Source organism: Mustela erminea, chromosome 18, assembly GCF_009829155.1.
Source record: "Mustela erminea isolate mMusErm1 chromosome 18, mMusErm1.Pri, whole genome shotgun sequence".
NCBI classification, from domain to species: Eukaryota; Metazoa; Chordata; class Mammalia; order Carnivora; family Mustelidae; genus Mustela; species Mustela erminea.
In genome coordinates this window covers 16,426,305-16,445,827 of record NC_045631.1, presented here as the reverse complement: position 1 = coordinate 16,445,827, position 19,523 = coordinate 16,426,305, and the positions used below count along the sequence as shown (strand labels likewise).

Below are 19,523 nucleotides of genomic sequence, written 5' to 3'. Positions count from 1 at the left end.
CTCGCGCAGAGGCGGGAAGTCGGGGGCGCAAAGGGACCAGCCCGACGGGATGGGACGGGGAGGGGGTGCCCGACTGGATGCGGGGTGGGGGTCCCGAAAGAGCCGAGGCTAGGTCGGCGGGCAGGTGGGCGTCTGTCCTTCTCCGGTAGCCCCGCTCAGCCGGCAGGGGCAGCGAGGCTGAGTCACTGCGGTGCGGGGAGGGGGAGGAGGGGGCGCGTCTTCTGGGGCGTCAGCATCTTCGCCCCACTTTCTTGGGAGAATGGCGCAGGAGCCCCAGGAAATGTCGCAGGGACCCTGGGGTCCGTCCTCTGTTCGATGCTCCTCCGAAGTGGCTGCGTCTTCATCCGGGCGCGGGCAAGTGCAGCACGGGGTTCTGGATACGCCTCCGGCCCTGCTCCACCAGCTGCGAGGGGATCCTCATCCCACACCCTGTTCCCAATCCCACCCCTTAGGGGCCAGCCAACCTGCCGTCTGCCGGTCTCCTCATTGCCTTTCCGTCCGTGTCCGTGCATCGGTCCATCTGTAGACCGTCGGTCGGTCAGTCCCACTTACCTGTCGGGCCGCGTCGCGCCGGCTCCCGCTCGCCTCCCGCAGCCCGGCTGGCGCCGCTGCTTTTATAGGCGCGCGTAGTACTCGTGCGGCGGCTCATTCATGCGGCCGCGGCTCCTACACACTGACGCGCTGCCGACGTCAGCAGGGAATTTAGGAAACGGGAAGAGGGGCTATTTATAGTGGCGAGGCGGGGGGTTGGGGGGGACTAAGGCGACGGGGAGCTGGGAGAGGGAGGAGGACGCACGGAAGCAGGAACAGGGAGGGGGAGCCCGGGCTCCTGTACCGGTCTACAAAGGGTTAACTTTCCGGAACTGCGGACTGGGGGCCGGCGGGAGGACAGTGCAGGGAGGGCGGACGGGTCCTACACCTTTAAGCATCCTGGGACACCTGGGGGATGCAATCCCACTTCCCGACCGGCCTTCCGAGGTGCTCAACCGGCAGCCCCCTCTCCCACTCCTCAGTTCCTGGACTCGACGGCTCTGTGACGTCACAAGATGACCTTCGGTGGCGTTACACCACGCGTGGCCACTGCAGTGTCATCACCCTGGGGTGGGAGGTACAGGAGAGGAAGCTAGACCTGAGGAGGGGCCTAAAGCAGCATCTAGAGCTGTGGCGTCGGGGAAATGGGGGAAGAAGAGTGGGGGAGCCCAGGGCTCGCAGAAGATTTGTAGGAGTCTGGGCCTGGGAGGAATGGCGCGCGAGGGGTGGGGGGGGGATGCGTGTCCCGGAGGTCTAGGAACCAATCAGGAGCTGGAGACCCCAGAAAAGTTGAGAAGAGTGGCTTGCATTCCCCGGATATGAGCAAGGGGTTCCTCTATGGAGGAGTTGGGCGGGGGGCAGCCGGAGAGGAAAAACAGGGCGGCTGGGAGGAGGACAGGTCGGCAGTGCCAGTGTCAGAGCCTGGCACCAAGCAGACCCCGTTCAGTACCCATTTGTGGGTGATAATGAGTGAGGGAGACCAAGGGCTCAGCGGCTTGACAGAAAAGGATCTCTGGAGGATGGAGTGGCAAGACCACTTCCTGGAGGAGTTAGAGTTCCTTGGAGGTATGAATTGACAGGAAGGCCCTAAGCCGTGTGGGACAGAATTCCCCTGAACAAGAGCAGAGAAATGAACAATCCTGGTTCCATCAATTGAGGAGAGTTCTAAATGGAGGAGGGTGAATGTGTTCACAGAGAGAGGAGATGGATTGGGGTGGGGGGAGGTAGAGGCGAGGAGCAGGTGTTGAGGGAGAACAGTGCCAGGCTAGTAGGGTAGATAGAAACTAGGGAGGGAGGGAAAGATCAAAAATTGAAGAAGAGTGAAGTCCACAGGAAGGCAGCAAGGCTGGCTGCAAGTCTGTGAGACCCTTCCATAGGGATGTAAGGACAGCCTGAGGATAGGGATGGGGCAGTGAGTTAATTCAGGAGTGGGGATCTGGGGAGAGTGTTGAAAAAAAAAAAAAGAAAAACAAAACAAAGACGGTACAGTGGACACTGTACAAAAGTGAACTGGGTTGAGGGGCTCCTTGTGGGGCTAGGATCTGGTCCCATCAAGAGGATAAAAGATTCCAGTAGAAACGCAGGGGGAGAAGTCCTGAACAACTTTTGGAGTCTATCCTCCAGGAGTCTCCCCCCACCCCACATCTTTTTCTTTTGCCTCCAGCCTTTGTCCCTGTGGTTCTTTTCTCCCGGGCGGCTTTTCTGTGTTGGGGAGGAACTCCTATTCATCCATCAAAACCCAGTTCTAAGAGCACTTCTTCCGAGGAGCCTTTTCACCTTTCTCCAGCACTCCATACACTTTTTTCCGCTTCAGCGCACAACGCATCCATCCCTCGGCCAAGATGTCGTGGTCCGTTTTCCCTAGAGGCTGGCGGCTCTGAACACACGGTTTTATTCTTTCATTCTCACTGCAACCCTAGTGAGGTGACCGTGGGTAGACGGAGGAGAGGACTGGGATAAAATGGATCCAGAACATGGAGTAGAAACGGTGAGGACAGGGTCACGACACGGTGGGAGTCAGAAGGACCAGCCTGGACCAAAAGCCACCACAGGGCTCCGAGACCATGAAGATGTCAGCAGAGGAAAGAGCGCCTCTGGGGGGCGCCCGAGACCTCAGTGTCTATCAGGGACTGCGAGTGGCCGCGCTGGCGGCCCCTCAATGAGTGACTCAGCTACTACCTCTGGCGGGGGCGTAGGGGTGGAGGACTGCGCGAGGGGCGGCGAGCGCGGCACCCACCCGCCCAGGAGCCCTGTGCGGTTGCTAAGCTCTCCAAGGCCTTGGAGAGACGCGATCCGCGCGAACCTCATCGGTTACTATGGTAACTCTGCGCCCCAGCCTCTCGCGCGCCACGGCTGAGGAAGGCGCAGCCAATCAGAAGCTGCAGGCGTTCTCGGGGACCCACTCCCACCCTCCGACGTGTGGGCAGGGGTCAGGAGGTGCCTGGAGGAGGTGCAGCGTGGGCCTCGGAGACCCGGCACTCACTACAGGCCCCATGCGGCGGCGGGGCCGCGTAGGGACACTTCCGGAGTAGCCGCACGAGTGCCCAAGCGCCAGTGCGGGGTCCCCTCCCTCCCAGAAGGGGCGTCACCTGCAAGAACCGAGCCTTGCTGTGGGGTGCAGAACCTTGCCGGGGGATCCCTGTGGTCACGTTCCGGGTTATCGGGTTGGAGGCGAGGTCGAGCAAGCAGGTCCCTCAAAATGGCTCACACGGGGAATCTGGAAGCTGGGGTCGCTTCTGCGGGATCCCCAGGAGGCGCAGTCCAGCCATTCCCAGTCGAATATCCTGGGGTCGCTCCAGAGGCCTCTAAGTTCGGGGCAGGCTGATTGGGTAACAGCCCCGCCCAGGCTCACTCAGGGCCCTACGTGACAGCCTCGGGATTATCCCAGAGAGCCAGGACTTGAACTTTGGAAAAGGGCAGACGTGTATTTGTGCCGGCACGCGCGCCCGCAGGTGTCAGTACCTGGAGAGGGTCTGGGTGTAAACGGGTTTATTCCGTGCATACCTAAACCCAAGTGGCTGAGTGAAGGTGGGCGTGTTGGGGGTGGGGTGGGTATAAACGGACAATCCCATCCAGGAATGTCTAAGAAGTCGCCCCCCAAGATCATGTCTACCTTCTTCTCTCTTACGGCTTCCCTAACCTCCCTCCCCCATCTAGTTGTCCCCAGAGTCCTCTCCTTGCGGGCAGGACTTCTCCAAACTGAGGCAATGTGAGAATCTAGAAACATGTACAAGGGAACGTTTAGCTCAAAACCCCAGAGTTTGTGGGCCTCGAAGTTCTGGGGCCCGGGTTCTCACGTGGCCACATCTGGGAGGGTGAACCTGTAAACAGACCCCTCTCCCGGGTCCAGCTCCGCATCTGTGAGCCTTCAACCCAACCCAGGTGCGCGAGAGGGAGGTGGCGGCTGCGCCGCGCAAAGCCCTTCACGGCCGCGAGGTGGCGCCATAACTGCAGCAGCGCGTGCCGGCCCGGGCCGCTCCAGATAAGAGTGTGCGGAAAGCGCGGCGGGGCTGAGACGCGACCAGGACGCGGGGAGGACGGACCAGCAGGACAGACCGACCGGGGGCCCGGCGGGCGGAGGGCAGCGCAGCGCAGCCACGTCCCCCCCTGGATCCGCCGGCAGCCGGGGCCGGGGCTTCCGACATGCCCCCCAGGTAGGTCCGGAGGCTCGGGACCGGGAGGGACAGGGGACCCGGACAGCTCGGTCCTTAACGCGCTGGCCGCCTCGGGCGCATCCTCCGGCGCGGGTGCCCCAATACGGCTGGCGTTCAGGACTCGGGGTGTCGCCCCTAGAGGATTCAGGACCGCCGGGCCGCTGCTCTGCGCCGGGTTCACGGCGGGGTCAGTGGCCCGGGGCCGACTCTGCCTGCACATGGGCAGGGGAGGCGAAGGGAAGGGAAGGGGAGCCGGCGGGCGGGGCTGGCAGGGGCGCTGCCCTGGCACAGCTCGGCGCCTGGCAGCGGGGCGGGTGGGGCGCCGGCTAGGAGCTGCCACTTCCACGGGGAGGGAAGCCGGGTCGGGTTGCGGCCGCAGGTAACGGGCCGCGAGGCCCTGCGGGCCAGGCGGAGAACAGGGTGGGCGGGCAAGCGAGCGGGCAGAGGAGCTCAGGGCTCGGCTCAGGCTTCCAGGGCCGCCTGGCTGCCGAAGATTGGGGGCCGAGAGGAAAAGCTGGGAGTCGAGGGACTCGGGGCTGGCGCGCTTCTCCCGGACTGTCTGAAGTTGGGAAACTTTTCCCCAAGTTTGGGGCGGCGGAGTTCCCGTGAAGAAGGGGCCGAAGGGAGCTAGGGAGGGAGGCGCCGGGGCCCGCGAATGCAGAGCCGAGGCCGAGGCCGGGGCCGGGATGCGGGTGGGGCGCAGGCCGGGGTCAGGGCCACAGCCGGCTGTGCGCCGTGCCCGCCCGGGGCGCTGCCCCCTCCCTCCCCTGGGAGCTGCGTGGCTCCCCCCTCCCCCCCACCTGCTTCCTGCCTCAGCCTCCTGCCCCGATATAACGCCCTCCCCGCGTCGGGGCCGGCCTTCGTGCTCTGCCCGCCACGGCAGCCTCTGCCTCCGCTCCCCGCGCCGCGGCCGCGCCCCGGCCCCAACTGAGGGCCTGACAGCCTCCGGGCAGGGCGGCGCCACGGCGGGCACCGCGTTCCCCTCCACTGGATCACTTCCCCCAGCTGGGGCAACTTCTCCCGAGGCGGGAGGCGCTTTTTAACTCGGCTCCCTTATATCCCAATTGGGCAAACTTCTCGGCCCTGAATGACTTTTCCTGAAGCGGACATTTTCCTCAAATCCGGTAACTGTTTCTGAAGGGGTCACTTCCCCCAAACAGTTTTCTCCTCGGAAGTCCCCAGAACCCAGCCTGTGTGCCCGGTGGCATCCGGGGCTGGGCGTGTAGGCCAGCCGGGCCTTTTCTCCAGATCCACTCTTTCTACGCCGTCTTCTGGTCCAGGCCACCGGTCCAGGCTCCCACACCAGGAGGCCGCCTGTCCTCTGCCAGTGCCCAGGCCGCGGAGCTCGATGCCCCTGCCCGGCTGAGGGGAAGGGGAAGTTGGGGGTGGGGGGGAGCAGCGCCCGGCTGGATACAGGCAGCAAGGGCGCGCTGAGGCTCTGACCCCGCGGCTGTGTGTCCCCGCAGGAGAGTGTGCTGGGCAGACGATGCTGGACACGATGGAGGCGCCGGGCCATTCGAGGCAGCTGCTGCTGCAGCTCAACAACCAGCGCACCAAGGGCTTCTTGTGCGACGTGATCATCGTGGTGCAGAACGCCCTCTTCCGCGCGCACAAGAACGTGCTGGCGGCCAGCAGCGCCTACCTCAAGTCTCTGGTGGTGCATGACAACCTGCTCAACCTGGACCATGACATGGTGAGCCCAGCGGTGTTCCGCCTGGTGCTGGACTTCATCTACACCGGCCGCCTTGCTGATGGCGCAGAGGCGGCGGCCGCGGCGGCTGTGGCCCCAGGGGCTGAGCCTAGCCTGGGCGCCGTGCTGGCCGCCGCCAGCTACCTGCAGATCCCCGACCTCGTGGCGCTGTGCAAGAAGCGCCTCAAGCGCCACGGCAAGTACTGCCACCTGCGGGGCGGCGGCGGCGGCGGCGGCGGCTACGCACCCTACGGGAGGCCGGGCAGGGGCCTTCGGGCCGCCACGCCCGTCATCCAGGCCTGCTACTCGTCACCCGCCGGGCCTCCGCCACCGCCCACCGGCGAGCCGTCCGCGGGCCCCGAGGCCGCAGTGAACACGCATTGCGCGGAGCTGTACGCCTCGGGCCCTGGCCCAGCCTCCACCCTCTGCGCCCCGGAGCGCCGCTGCTCCCCGCTCTGCGGCCTGGACCTGTCCAAGAAGAGCCCGCCGGGCTCCACGCCTTCCGAGCGGCCGCCGGCCGAGCGAGAACTGCCCCCGCGCCCAGACAGCCCTCCCAGCGCCGGCCCCGCAGCCTACAAGGAGCCCCCGCTCGCCCTGCCGCCGCTGCCGCCGCTGCCCTTCCAGAAGCTGGAGGAGGCCGGCCCGCCTCCGGACCCGTTCCGCGGCGGCGGCGGCAGCCCGGGACCGGAGCCCCCGGGCCGCCCCGACGGGCCCAGCCTCCTCTACCGCTGGATGAAGCACGAGCCAGGCCTGGGCAGTTACGGCGACGAGTTGGGCCGAGAGCGCGGCTCGCCCAGCGAGCGCTGCGAGGAGCGCGGCGGGGACCCGGCTGCCTCGCCCGGGGTGCCCCCACTAGGCCTGGCGCCGCCTCGCTACCAGGGCAGCCTGGACGGGCCAGGCGCGGGCGGCGACGGTGACGACTACAAGAGCAGTAGCGAAGAGACCGGCAGCAGTGAGGACCCCAGCCCGCCCGGCGGCCACCTGGAGGGCTACCCGTGCCCGCACCTGGCGTATGGCGAGCCCGAGAGCTTCGGTGACAACCTGTACGTGTGCATCCCGTGCGGCAAGGGCTTCCCCAGCTCGGAGCAGCTGAATGCGCACGTGGAAGCTCACGTGGAGGAGGAGGAGGCGCTCTATGGCAGGGCCGAGGCGGCTGAGGTAGCTGCGGGGGCCGCCGGCTTGGGGCCCCCTTTCGGAGGCAGTGGGGACAAGGTCGCTGGGGCTCCGGGCGGCCTGGGCGAGCTGCTGCGGCCGTACCGCTGCGCGTCGTGCGACAAGAGCTACAAGGACCCGGCCACGCTGCGACAGCACGAGAAGACGCACTGGCTGACCCGGCCCTATCCGTGCACCATCTGCGGGAAGAAGTTCACGCAGCGCGGGACCATGACGCGCCACATGCGCAGCCACCTGGGCCTCAAGCCCTTCGCATGCGACGCGTGCGGCATGCGCTTCACGCGCCAGTACCGCCTCACCGAGCACATGCGCATCCACTCGGGCGAGAAGCCCTACGAGTGCCAGGTGTGCGGCGGCAAGTTCGCCCAGCAACGCAACCTCATCAGCCACATGAAGATGCACGCCGTGGGGGGCGCGGCGGGCGCGGCCGGGGCGCTGGCGGGTCTGGGGGGGCTACCCGGCGTCCCTGGCCCCGACGGCAAGGGCAAGCTCGACTTCCCCGAGGGCGTCTTTGCCGTGGCCCGTCTCACGGCGGAACAGCTGAGCCTGAAGCAGCAGGACAAGGCAGCCGCGGCGGAGCTGCTGGCGCAGACCACGCACTTCCTGCACGACCCCAAGGTGGCGCTCGAGAGCCTCTACCCGCTGGCCAAGTTCACCGCGGAGCTGGGCCTCAGCCCGGACAAGGCGGCCGAGGTGCTGAGCCAGGGAGCGCACCTGGCCGCCGGACCCGACGGCCGGACCATCGACCGTTTCTCCCCAACCTAGAGCGCCTCTTGCCGGCTCGCCTCGTCGTCGCCGTCGCGTGGCCCCCCTGGCCCGTGTTCCCCAGGGGAAGGCGGCGGCAGCAGCGAGCAGGCACACCGCGCCGGGACAACTGTAGTAGCAGCGGCAGCCTCGCCGCCGTGGCGGCGGCCCCACCTGGCCTCACTGCTTTGTGCCTTAGCCCGGGGGTGGGGGTGGGGGTAAAACCCCGGGACGGGGGTGGGATGGGGGAAGGGAGATTTATATTTTTGATATCAGCTTTGACCAAAGGAGACCCCCGGCCCTTCTCCGCCTCTTCCTGTGGTTCGTTGGCCCCCTTCCTCCCCCGCTCCGTGCTGCTCTTGGAGGGAGGGGTGTCACTGTTGGGGCGCTCCCAGCCCTACCTCCGGCCCTTGCGACCACACCCATTCTCACTGTGAATCTCCCCGCTGGGGTCGGAGCGTCGGGCAGAGTTGGGGAGCGGGGAGGGGACTGAGCCGGCCGGAGGGCCCCCCCGCCCCCTGCTCTCGCCCACCCCGGGACTGATAATGTGAAGTTCCTCATTTTGCACAAGTGGCACTAGCCCCAGGGCCAACCCTTCCCTCCCTCCGGAGTCAGAGGGCTGAGACAGCCCTAGCCTACCGGTCTCCCACTCCCGCGGTGTCCTCCCCATCCCTCCCTCCCCTGGGGGCCCGGACCATATTTATTGCATGCGCCCCGGGTGGCCCCCCCACCCCAAGCCCAGGCTGGGCTGGGCGGGAACGCGGTCTCTTTAAGCTCCCTCCTCCCCGTTTGTATATTTCCTACCTTGTACACAGGCTCTTTCAGAGCCGCTTCCATTTTCTATACTCGAACCAAACAGCAATAAAGCAGTAACCAAGGACCCTGGCCCCCGATGCTCTCTTCCACCATGCACAAGGACTTGGGTGGGTAGAGGGGCCAGACACTGCACCCTCATACAGGTGCAGTGAGACGCTTGGACCTTCTTCCCTCCCCAGTCCCAGAGACAGACGGGCAAGAGATCAGGCATGTTCATAACTAAAAATTTATTAAGGAAACAAAACCAGTGCTGCAAATGGGACAGAGAGATGGGTCTCCCACCCACCCAGTCATTGGCCTTCATTCAGGGGAAAGGATCTCAAAAGAGAGGCTGGGACCCTCTACCCCCAAGAGCCAGTCTTCTGAGGCCCTTGGGGGACTCACAACCCCAAAACACTGGTGGCTCTCCTGCACAGTACCCCCTCCTCCTGGTATAATCTTGGGCCTCAGGGAGGGTACAGCTGTGCTCCCATCCTCTGGGAAGGCTGCACAGTCCAGACAGGGAGCTCTGGGGGATTCCCCCTCTGGTCCCACCAAAATTGACTCCTGGCTCCTTCTCAAAGTCCTGTCTTTCTCCAAGTTCCTTTCATCCCTGTCCTGGGGTTGGGAGAACCCATTCCCAGTAGGAAGCCCCTCGAGTGAGGCTTTGGACACAGGTGCCAGCTAGAGAGGCAACAAAAACCTTAAAGGCCATAATGCCCCTGTGTCAAGTTCTTCTAGGGCAAAGCTAGAAAGGGTGTATGCGCTGGGCTAGGCAAATGCTCCTCTCAGGCACTGGCCCACCCTACCCTCAAGGCTGGGCTGGAGGAGCCTGGAAGTTTCTCAGAGCACAGGGGCCTGAGAAAGGAGGTCAGGGAAGGAAAGCTTTGTTAGGTTCCTGGCACAGAGAAGGCAGAGGTACTGGAAGAGGAAGAAGATTCAGACTGGGAACCCCAATGGCAAGGACCTGAGATGAAGAATTTGAGGGGATCAGGGAGGTAAGAGGAATCAACTAGAAAGGCAAGGAGGCCAAGGGGATGATTCAGGAGGAGACAGGGAGGAGAGTCGAGTGGGGAACTGAGAAGAATCTGAGGGAATTTCATGAAATGGGAACTAGAGCAAAAGGAAGGCCAATGAGTGAGAGGAGCAGGCAAAGGCCTCCCAGGAAGCATGAGCCCAAGACCAGATGTCCTTTCCCTCTAGACCCATGACTATCCAAGGGGGAACAAGGGACAAAGCATTAATGGACCCAGAATGAGGAGGACAGGAAGAAGAACAGCAGGATGGATGTGTGTTTGGGGGTAGGGGGTAGAAAAGGTGGGGCCTAGGGCTGCTTTATGGGACATGGTGTCCAGAATCCAACTTTGGGTCCATCCGGGAATCCAGGTCTCAGAGACACACACCCTGGGCATTCTCTTCATGGCATGACCAAAAGCCTCTTGGGACACATTTGGTACAGGGGTTCTGAAGATTAAGGGGGCCTATCGTTTCACCTGCACCTGATGGAAACACAACCCCCTGCCCTATCTCCAGCTGAGAAAGCAGCTGAGTCCCTGGGCTGAGAAGGCCTTCCGCAAGCCCTCGAACTAGACAGGGGGAGGGAGAAAGGCTGAGACCGTGGGCGGCCTCTCCGGCTCACCCACCTGCTCTCACTGATGTCACTGCAGCCAGCCACCTCCCTGCTAAATCTTGGCAGCCCAGGAGGGTCCCAGCAGCTTCCGCCTGACCCTCAGGAGGGGCTCTGTGAGGAGCAGCTCCCCCACAGCACGGCCACGGCGTGGGTTGAAGAGGATGGTTTATTGTCTGGGTGGATTGGTGGCTCAGGCACGTGGGCATCTTCGGTGCTACGCTGGGCGCCTGGTGGCCTCTCAGGAATGGTTCCATGGTGGGGGGCCCCAGTGCGGCCCCCTCAGCCCACCTGGGCCCACGCGAGGAAGGCCGGGATGTCCCGCACAGGCACGTTCCTTGTCAGTGCCTTCACGCGCAGGTTGCGGTCATCTGTCAACAACACCACCTCCCGCAGCAGCCGGATTGGCTCCTCTGTAGGCATGAAAGAACAGAAGGACTTCATTGAGGGCACAGGCGGCCTCTCCTCTCTCCCAGCGGGGGCGCAGCCTGGGAGTGGTCAGGGTCAGCCCTTCTATAAGTCTTTCTCTCATGCAACCAGCCAGGGTATCCCTCCCCTACCTGGCTGAAATGGGATAATGCTGGGCCCAAGGCTGGCTGTCTGCTTCAGACCCCCGCCTCCAGCCTGGAACCGTCCTGCCTCGTGTCCAGAGGTCTGCCCAAGCCACTGGCCACCCCAGACCCGTCCCCCGGGAACCGAGAGGAGCAGAGGAAGCCCCTTTCCTTCTGCTCCTTTGGACAATATGGCTGGGCCTGGGCTCATAATTACTCTTCTCTTCTTGTACATCCTCTCCCTCCAAGGCTGGGAGGTCAATGCTTTAGATATTAAGAGGCAGAAAGCTCAAGGTGGAACCCAAAGTGAATCCAGGCTCCCAGATGTGAGAAGAGGGGTTAGTTCAAGGGAGCTCTGAGGAGAGGAGGGCAAGGGTCCGTAGCAGAACTGTGCCAAGATGGCCCTGAAGGAGAGCCAGCTGATGTCCCCTATTTACATGAAAGTTATCAATGTAGATGGTGAGAACCTCTAACAGTACAGAAGAGGACAAAGGAAAAGAAAACTCAAAGCCATCCCCCTAGTGCTCTCCCTTTGTGTGTCTCTGTCTTGTTCCCCAGGGCTAGATCTATGCAGACTTCTGGATTTTTTTAAGCACATGTGCAAGCATATATACTTGTTACATAAGCTTTTTCCCAACAACATTACGATCATACTAGCCATATCTACTTTACTCAGATGTTATGTATTTTAAAGCTCTTTCTATATCAGCATAAGCAGCCTTTGTTCTTTTTAGGTGACCTCTTAGCAAGATGTCCGCCTCTACCTCTCTTCTCCTAATTCCCTAACCTTTTAAAGTACTCGGGAGGATTTAAGCCAGGGCCAAGCACCCACACAAATGACATCCCCACCCCTGGTCAGGCCGCTCAGTGGCAAGCCCACTCCTCAGCCCCAGGCTGGGTATTTCCTGACGGAGGTCCGGCAGACAGTGAGGCACAGGAAATGTCCTGCAGGGCTTACTGACTGCAGGGGGCTGGCGGGGCTGGGCAATTGCAAATGTCCAGGTCTGGACCTGAGCAGTTTCAGGCTTGCCAGCTCCAGGCAGGGAGGCTGAGAACTGGCTGTCAGCCTGGGAAGAGTTTGGGGGAAGAAGGGGGGAGAGGCTCATGAGGCTGACGCTGGTGGGAGATGAGAATGGGTAGGAGTGAGGGCTGCAATGGGCAGATGGGGTAAGGAAGGCCATAGGAGCAGAGAGAATGCTCTCAGACGGCTCGGCTCCACGGCTGGGCCAGACCCCTCCGGCATGGGTGGTGCCGTGCTGTGCTTTCCGGGGTTCCCAGCTGGCTGCTCCAGGCAGCCCCACCACTCCTGTCCTGGGGCTCAGACCAAGAGAGTCCTAGGCCTTAGGATAGTCGACTAAGGCCCAGCACTGCTGGCAGGGGTCTGCAGGGGTTTCTGTGGATACTTTCAGACATTTTTAACAATAAACATCCTCTGTTTTGACACTGGTAACTTCACTTTGTTAGAAACCAGAGACCGTCATCTTGTCAGGCCCCATCCGCCATAATCCACATGATTTTAAAATTCAACATCGTTTACATATAAACATTTAGTGACGGTTTCTCTGTGAATCTGACAAGTTAATCTGCTAAGAATTCACACTGACAAATGGGGTTTGATTACACTAGCCGTTGCTGATGTAATTGTGATAGGGGCGGTCCCCAGGATGGCAATGGGTTCCTGCGGGCTGTTTGGGGTGAAGTGGGGGGGTGGAGAGACTAGTAAAGCTGAAGCCAAAATGTGTCTCTGCGGAGAAAGAAACAGCTCTGAAGCTGGGTGGGGCCATAGCAGGATCTGAACCGTACTTCCCAACAAGGCCTTCTGCAATGCTGCTCACCTCTCCCTCAGGAGGTGCCCCTCTAGGAAGCTGCCTGGGAGCAGAGCCCAAGCTCTGCCGTTTGGCTCAGCTAGGACTCCTTCCTACCCGACTTCACTCTAGGTCTGGCCCTGAGGCAGAGAACGTGCAGGACCCCTCTGAAGAACAGCACCTGCGGGCTCTTTCTCAGCCCCTGGGGCAGAGACTCAGGCAGGAGTGAGGGGCTGCGGTGACACTCGTGGCAGGAGCAGGAGGAGAGAAGACAATCTCCCGACCAGCCTGGAAGCCAGGGCTAGGAAACTGAGCAGGTAAGAGAGCTGGGCCACCACCACCAAAAGAAAATGACCAGACGGAGTCACCTATACATAGATATAAACCAAGTGTTAAGAATGCCCAAGCCTGTAAGCTGACACAGAATGGGGACGTCCTAGGAAGAAATATCAGACTCCTGGGAGCCGCGAGCAGAAAACCCGAGCCCTGTTGACTCTTGAGGGGCTGTGCGGGAAGGCATTCTGGATTGAGGAGGAGGTGCTGATGCACCTTGAGGAGTCCCAGGATGGGCCTCCAGCTCAAAGACGGGACTGCTGGCTGCCAAAAAGGCCTTGAAAATTGGGCTGAGGGCTCAGTCCTCAAGCTGTCAAATGCCCTCAAAGTGCCACAGCACATGACACAGAGACAGGAAGGAAAGGCCCACTACTCACTGGGGAAGTACCTCCACTACTGGCCCCATAGAGGGTAAACATTCAGGGATGAATTGAGAGGGTAAGCATGGCCAAGAAAAGGGAGGTAAACCCTAGGGACCAGTGGGGACTGTCCTCTCAGAGCTCCAGAGGGCTGGGTTCAGGAGACCATGGCCAGAATAAGCTACACTGAATCATAAAGACATTCTTGCTGTCAGAAGTCTCACTGAGGACCCAAGAAAGGAAATGGATGCATGCCGAGTGGGAAAGCTCACTGCCTAAAGCCCGGCTTCCAGGGCTAGATCCACCCCTAGTTGGCCCAGGGTCCACTTGGGAGTGGGGGAGCTGTGACAGCGAGGTGGGATTTCCAGAAGGCTGGCCTGAGGCTTGCGTCAAACTCCCTAGGCCAGAGCTGGTGAGGGGACCCTTCCCTAGGATGGTAGGGCAGGGGGAGAGGGAAGGATGGATGATCCTGAGGCAGAGGCAAAGCTGTACCTTTGTTGGTGGGCATGAAGTCCTTAGCCTTGTCTTTGCAGTAGTGGAGGCAACAGGAGAGGATCAGGTCATCGTTGTTACCCTGGAGGAAGAAAGTGTGAGAAGGGCCACTGGGCAGGAGGGGGCGCCATTCGGAGAAGGCACAGATACACTTTTGCCTCTGGGGTCCCGGGTAGCAGCACATCCCAGAGTCCCTCCCACCCATGTTCTGGTCCTGCGTGGTGGGGACCAAGAGTGATCCAAGGGACAGAGAACTGGCCCTCTTGGGCCTGGATGGTGGCTGCCCCCCTCAGCTGCCTGAGGTCCCTGAGCACCCGGAGACCCTGTTCTGAGGCTCACTATGGGCTCTCCCTTTCTGCCCCAGGACTTACCAGCTGGCCAGTGATATCTTCACTGCGGAAGGCGATGGATTCGAGTTCATTGCCACGGCTGGTCAGGGCCCGTAGGCAGGAGTCCCGACTCTCAAATCGCCGTTCGAGGAACTCGATGGACTTTCGGGCCTTCTCCTGCACCACACGGGCATAGCCCCCCGCCCGGTGGTCTGTCTCCTGCCCCTTAGCGAGGCCGTCCAGTTCATTGATCACTGATGAGACACAGTCCCACAAGATATCATCAGCCTCAGCGATTAGCACTTACATCTGCCTTCACCCTCGGCTCACTTTCCCTGCCAGCCCCTTTGCAGACCACAGTCTTTACCTTGCCCCATGGGAGTCTTCCAATGACATAGAGCTCTATCTTTCTGTCTCTTCCCCTGGGTCCCACCCTCCTCCAAGGAACCTACAGGATCTTCTAGAGCTGCTGTATCCAGAGGAAGAAACCTGGCCCCTCTGCTATCATATTCCTCAGTTACAGGATTAAGTTGAAAGGGTCTCTCAGGAGAGGCAAGAGTAACAGCTAAAGGACCAGAGGCACTCCCCTTCATCAGTCTGGATCCCCAGCCACAGCTGTTCACAGGGGCAAAGTTCTATGCCTCATCCCCTGGCAGAGAGAGGGAGGTCACCGAATGGGAAGCAACAGTCACAGCCTTACTTGCAAGGACTCTGGTGTCCTTCAAACCATGCCCTTGGCACATCTACTCCTCTGATACTGCACGTGTTTGTGTGTACGTGTGTGTGTGTGTGTGTGTGTGTGTGTGTGTGTGTGTGTGTCTGCCTGACTGCCTGCCTATGTGTCTGGGACACGGCTTCATTTTCTGGTGAAGATTCTTTCCAAAATTCCAGCCAAAAGCCTGAGGTCAAGTGGGAAATATGCACTCCTTGGGGGCTCCGGGAGAGTTTGGGGTCTGAGGCCTCTCCTCAGTGCAATGATTCATGGCCCGGGGAGTCGGCCTGAGCATGCTGTTCCATGGTGAGACTGGCACTCACTGTCTGGGTATTCAGAGACACTTTCTGGAAAGGGCCCATGTGGGAATACACACACACACACACACACATGCACACACACAGAGCCCATGCTTTCCACAACCTGAGGCTGCTGCATGTCCACACAGTGTATGGTTGAGGCTGGTAGATGGTGTACGGTACAGCAAACAGAACATCAAACATGAAAAACTGGTATTCCATCCCAAAATCTCCTTTCCTGCTTCCAAACTAAACAGGCTTCAAAGGGGAAGCTTGTTTGTGCTTCTGCACCAGGCGGGGCTTCTCGATGCTAGGGTCAGGCCTAAGGAGCAGGAGCAGGTTAAAGAGCACAAGAAATAAGCAGGGAAGGCGGCTGGCTTAACCCTTTGTGCTCTGGACCCAGAGTGGGAATGAACTGAGGGAGCCTCACTCAGTTCACTCTGAACAGGACTCACTCCTGAACAGGAGTCACCTGTACAGCCCCTGAGAGTCGAGGACCCTGCCCCCCTATCCCCGAAGAGAGTACAAAGAGGCAAGAAGACGGACAGGTGTACCTCCGTGGCAGAGCTGTTATTTCCCAGCACCCGAGGGGGCATCTATTTATCCAACGTGTGTTTGTGCATGTATTTGCTCCCTCCGCACCACATCTGGCTTTCCCTACTGAACCACAAGCTCCTCGAGGCCAAGGGCTTCCAGCTCTGCCCTTCCCTGGACCCCCACAGGAATAAGGAGATTTGGCACACAGGAGGGGCACAGTCAGTGCTGGGGATCAAGAACCTTTGCTAGCCTGACATGGTGTCTGAGGCTCTTTCCAAGTCTTTGGGAGCTCCTCAGACGTCAGCAACCTTGCTCAGTTATACCATTTCCTGACCATGAGGAAAAGTGACCACTCACTCTCTTTCCCCTAAAAATCTCCTGGGGTAGGAAAGCATGGAGACATATTATCCTGCTAGCTACCCCACCCCAGGATGCAGTGAGGGAAGAGGGGAAGCTGGAACAAATTGATGGTCTTGCTGCTCTACTTCTGAAGAACAGAAAGTCTTCCCTTAGGTCTAAAGGCCCGGGTTTAAGAGGCTCTGGCCAGGCCACATGGGGAGGGGGAAGGAAGACAGGGAGGGTGGAGGCGGGACGAGGGCTGCTTCAGTGCCAACATTCTCAGGTGGTGCTAACGTGTTTCCCACAACCCCCCAGGGTTCTATAGCCTCTGCAGGGGCGGATGTTTCCTGCCCTTTGTTTCCACCCTCATCTGGCACTAAGACACTTGGGACTAGGAGGGGAGGCCCAATGGAACATCTTGGCATGGATGTCAGAGGTGACTTGGCAGGCAGACTGCCAGTCTGGCAGCTTTTCCAGAAGACAAGGATCCCAAGGATCCCACTTGCTCCAAGTGGCTGCTGAGAAGGGGACACTGAAAAACCAATCACCTCCTAGACCCTCTCCCTCCACAGGATAGCCATCAGCCATATTCACTGTATCAATTATATTAGGAGCCCAGGGCCCAAAGCCCATCCTCAGGCTGACCCACCACAGAGCTCCAAGAACTAAGACAGTGCCTAGACAGTCCCTTGGAGACAACCCAGCTGGGCTCTTCTGGCCTGAGGGTGGAAGCAAGCTAGCTGGGTCCTGAGATGCTGACCCTGCACCAGCATCAGTGACCAGACAGTGGTAAGGGCCCAAGTGGCAGGAATCCACAGGCATGAGCCAAGGGCTTGCTCTGGAGGGTTTCCGTCAGCCTGGCCTTAGGGTGACACTGGCCAGAAGAATGCTACCTCGAACCAACAGAATGATCATGAAAAGCTACAAGACAATCAGACCAAAGGCATCTAACCACTTCAAAATCCTCCCAGCCTCCCTGCCAGACCACCCAGCAGTACTGCCGTTATCTGCCAGGGCTGAGTGTTTACCAATAACGGGAACCAGCTTTGCTGTTTTACTGCAAGCTTTATAAGGATAAAAACAAGGGCTGGGCTCAGGCAGCCTCTGGTTGCCGGGACACAGGAGTCCATTTGCTCAAGCAGTTTAAGCCATGGATCAGCCATAATAATTCGAACTGCTTTGATTATTAAACAATTTTCCTTGCCCCACGCATACCCTACTTCCCTGCAAATCCTGTCACACACACAGAGCAGGGCTCTCGGGCTGCCCGGCCCCCGGGGCCGTCAGACGTGTGTGCAGCACACATGCGGGGGTGCTCTGGCCTGACTCACCGATGAGGGGCACCACCAGGATGTATTTCCTGCTCTCCAGCAGCCGTGCCAGACTGGCCAGGTGGTCAATGAAGCCGTTGGTGTCTGGTACAAGGAACAAGGGTCTGATCTCGAGCTCCATCTGCCTCATCTGACTCTGGTCCTCCAGGACAGCCTACAGGGACACAAAACGGTGAGTGAGCCAGAGTGAGTAGGCAAGTGGCTGGATGAGCCAGGGCCCTGACTTCACAGTGTGTCAGCATCCTGCCCCCGAAACTCTTTCCCCTCCACAGGGACTGCCAGCAGGGACCGACCCAAGGGCTGGGCGAAGTACTGCAATAAAAATCCACAGGGCCTAAGTGGCCTGAGGGATGGGATGTGACTAAAACCCTGCTGAGGACAGGAGGACCCTGACGGTATTAAAAATAACAGGTTTCTGAAAGTAAGACCCTGGGCTAAAAGTCAATAAGGGACAGTAGGGTCCCTTGGACATGAAAGTGGTTTTGCACACTTTATCTAGGCAGCAGAGAAGGCGGGTACGGCTCAGGGCAAACACTTTATACAAGTATCATTTGTTATTTCAGTTTATTTCACTGTGTGGTTAGGGAAAAAATAAAAAGGTCACAGTCAAAGGCTATACAAGAGCAGTGATCCGACAATGAATTATTACTACCCACAGCAGCAGGAGTCCAACGGGGTGATGGATTCGGACCCAACTCACATGCTTGCAAATAGCAACACCCAGGCTGGTGAGACCTCCCACCCCGCCAACCCTGCCCCAGCAGAGCGTTTCCTAAACATGGGTCTTTGGTGTTCTACTCTTGCTCCTTGGCCGCAGTTCTGTACAATCTATACCATCATTTACTTGACGTTTTTCATTAAGTGGACTTTAAGCCAAATGACTTTCTTTTTGGCTTAGCCACTTCTTAAGCAATGATAACCACGGTATCAAGTTTACTAGTGGAAGCCATCCTTCCATAATAAAAAGCCGATGTGTCTTCTGAGCACCCCTGGAAAACCATGTCACATAGTGTCAGGGAGTGGTTTGCACCCCACACCTTGAAAAGCACATGGCCACAGCCCTGTCTGTTTGATGGGTGTTCCCCTCCTTCAGGGCAGCTCCATGTTCACCTGTGAAAGCCCCACTTTCTCAAATCTCACAGAGTCCTGAGTGCCAGGGGCCCTCTGAGATAGGCTCTGGGTAGGTATGTCCCTACAGACCATGGTCACTGTTGCGCTGCTTCCTCTTCCTTGGACCACAGCCAAGAAGCAGAATGATATGCTGGCATCTGCCCCACATGCTCCCTGTGTACAGAGCAGGAGGAGGGCACCGGCACGAACCTGGCAGCAACCAGTCCTTTCACCCCCACCCCCACCTCCGCCATGATCTTCCACCACACATGAATTTGCAAGGACAGAGACACAGGCTCAGGGCAGGGGAGGAGATGTGCGTGCCAACTCAGACGGGTCCCACAGTGGCGGGCCTGGCCACTAACAGTCAGTGAGGGAGGTGCTCAGGTTTCACTGGCAACGACAGTAAAACTGAAAGGGCATGCCTCTGAATGCTGGGGGTGGCTTCTCTGTGACCTACTGGGGACCTCTTCCTATGACTAAGTTGTTGCTGCCACTGCCACCACAGCTGGTGGAAGGCACAGGCCACAGGCCACTGGCAGGCATGAGAAATGCGGCTGAGAGGCCCATTCTGCTGAAATCTTCCTCCTGCTCTCACCTCATCAGGGGAAAGTACCCCTGCTGCTGGCCATCTTCCCAGGGGACTCAAGTCACATGCAGCTGCCAACTACAGGGAGACATGCATTCCGCTAAACTCAGCTTGGGGTATTTTAAAAAACATTTATTTTTTCTTAATATGTAATTGACACATAACATCATTCAGCAGCCTGGGCATTTCGTAAGGACAGGGACGCTGCTAGCCTTTCTCCTCACGGGAGCAGCAGCATTCCTCCTGCTCATTTCCCCAGGTCTTACTGTTCTCTATCCAGCTTTTCCACTCCCAGAAACATTTTTCTTGGTATCAAAGACACCCAGAACAGACAGGGGGAACACAGGCTGCAAGAGGGCAGGGGCTTACAGTCCTAAGGGAGCACCAGGTCTCTGCCACCGTCCCACTGTGACTCTTCACATCTTCATTTTCCTGCTTCCAAAAATGATAGCCCAGCTCTGGTTTGACTTGAAAGAGGAATTGGCTACGCAAACAAGAATGAGCTCCTTGGACCCTGTACCATC

At 59.5% G+C, this 19,523-nt stretch overlaps 2 protein-coding genes across 4 annotated transcripts in view; one reads left to right on the top strand and one right to left on the bottom strand.

Annotated features, from left to right (window-relative positions):
- The first annotated feature begins 3,799 nt into the window (after nucleotides 1–3,799).
- On the top strand, nucleotides 3,800–8,671 carry HIC1 (HIC ZBTB transcriptional repressor 1). Of its 2 annotated transcripts, none has more exons than XM_032320415.1 (2): nucleotides 3,800–4,184; nucleotides 5,651–8,671. In XM_032320415.1, exon 2 carries the CDS (start codon nucleotides 5,671–5,673, stop codon nucleotides 7,810–7,812), a length of 2,142 nt encoding a protein of 713 aa, XP_032176306.1. In that variant the 5' UTR covers nucleotides 3,800–4,184; nucleotides 5,651–5,670; the 3' UTR covers nucleotides 7,813–8,671. The 2 variants fall into 2 exon arrangements, with proteins under 2 accessions (XP_032176306.1, XP_032176305.1); XM_032320414.1 differs by lacking the exon at nucleotides 3,800–4,184 and adding an exon at nucleotides 4,981–5,308.
- Nucleotides 8,672–8,819: 148 nt separating this feature from the next.
- SMG6 (SMG6 nonsense mediated mRNA decay factor) overlaps nucleotides 8,820–19,523 on the bottom strand; it is a 243,283-nt gene continuing 232,579 nt past the window's right edge. For both annotated transcript variants that reach the window (XM_032320403.1, XM_032320404.1), the window contains exons 16-19: nucleotides 17,301–17,454; nucleotides 14,125–14,336; nucleotides 13,754–13,835; nucleotides 8,820–10,626 (exon numbers count right to left, since the gene is read on the bottom strand). In XM_032320403.1, the coding sequence (XP_032176294.1) occupies nucleotides 10,496–10,626; nucleotides 13,754–13,835; nucleotides 14,125–14,336; nucleotides 17,301–17,454 (579 nt within the window). In that variant the 3' untranslated portion in view covers nucleotides 8,820–10,495. The remainder of the gene's footprint in view (nucleotides 10,627–13,753; nucleotides 13,836–14,124; nucleotides 14,337–17,300; nucleotides 17,455–19,523) is intronic.

Coding starts and splice junctions, on each gene's coding strand:
- HIC1 (XM_032320414.1), top strand. CDS start 5,272: ATGACTTTTCCTGAAGCGGACATTTTCCTCAAATCCG. Junction 5,309..5,650: donor GGACATTTTCCTCAAATCCG/GTAACTGTTTCT, acceptor GTGTCCCCGCAG/GAGAGTGTGCTGGGCAGACG.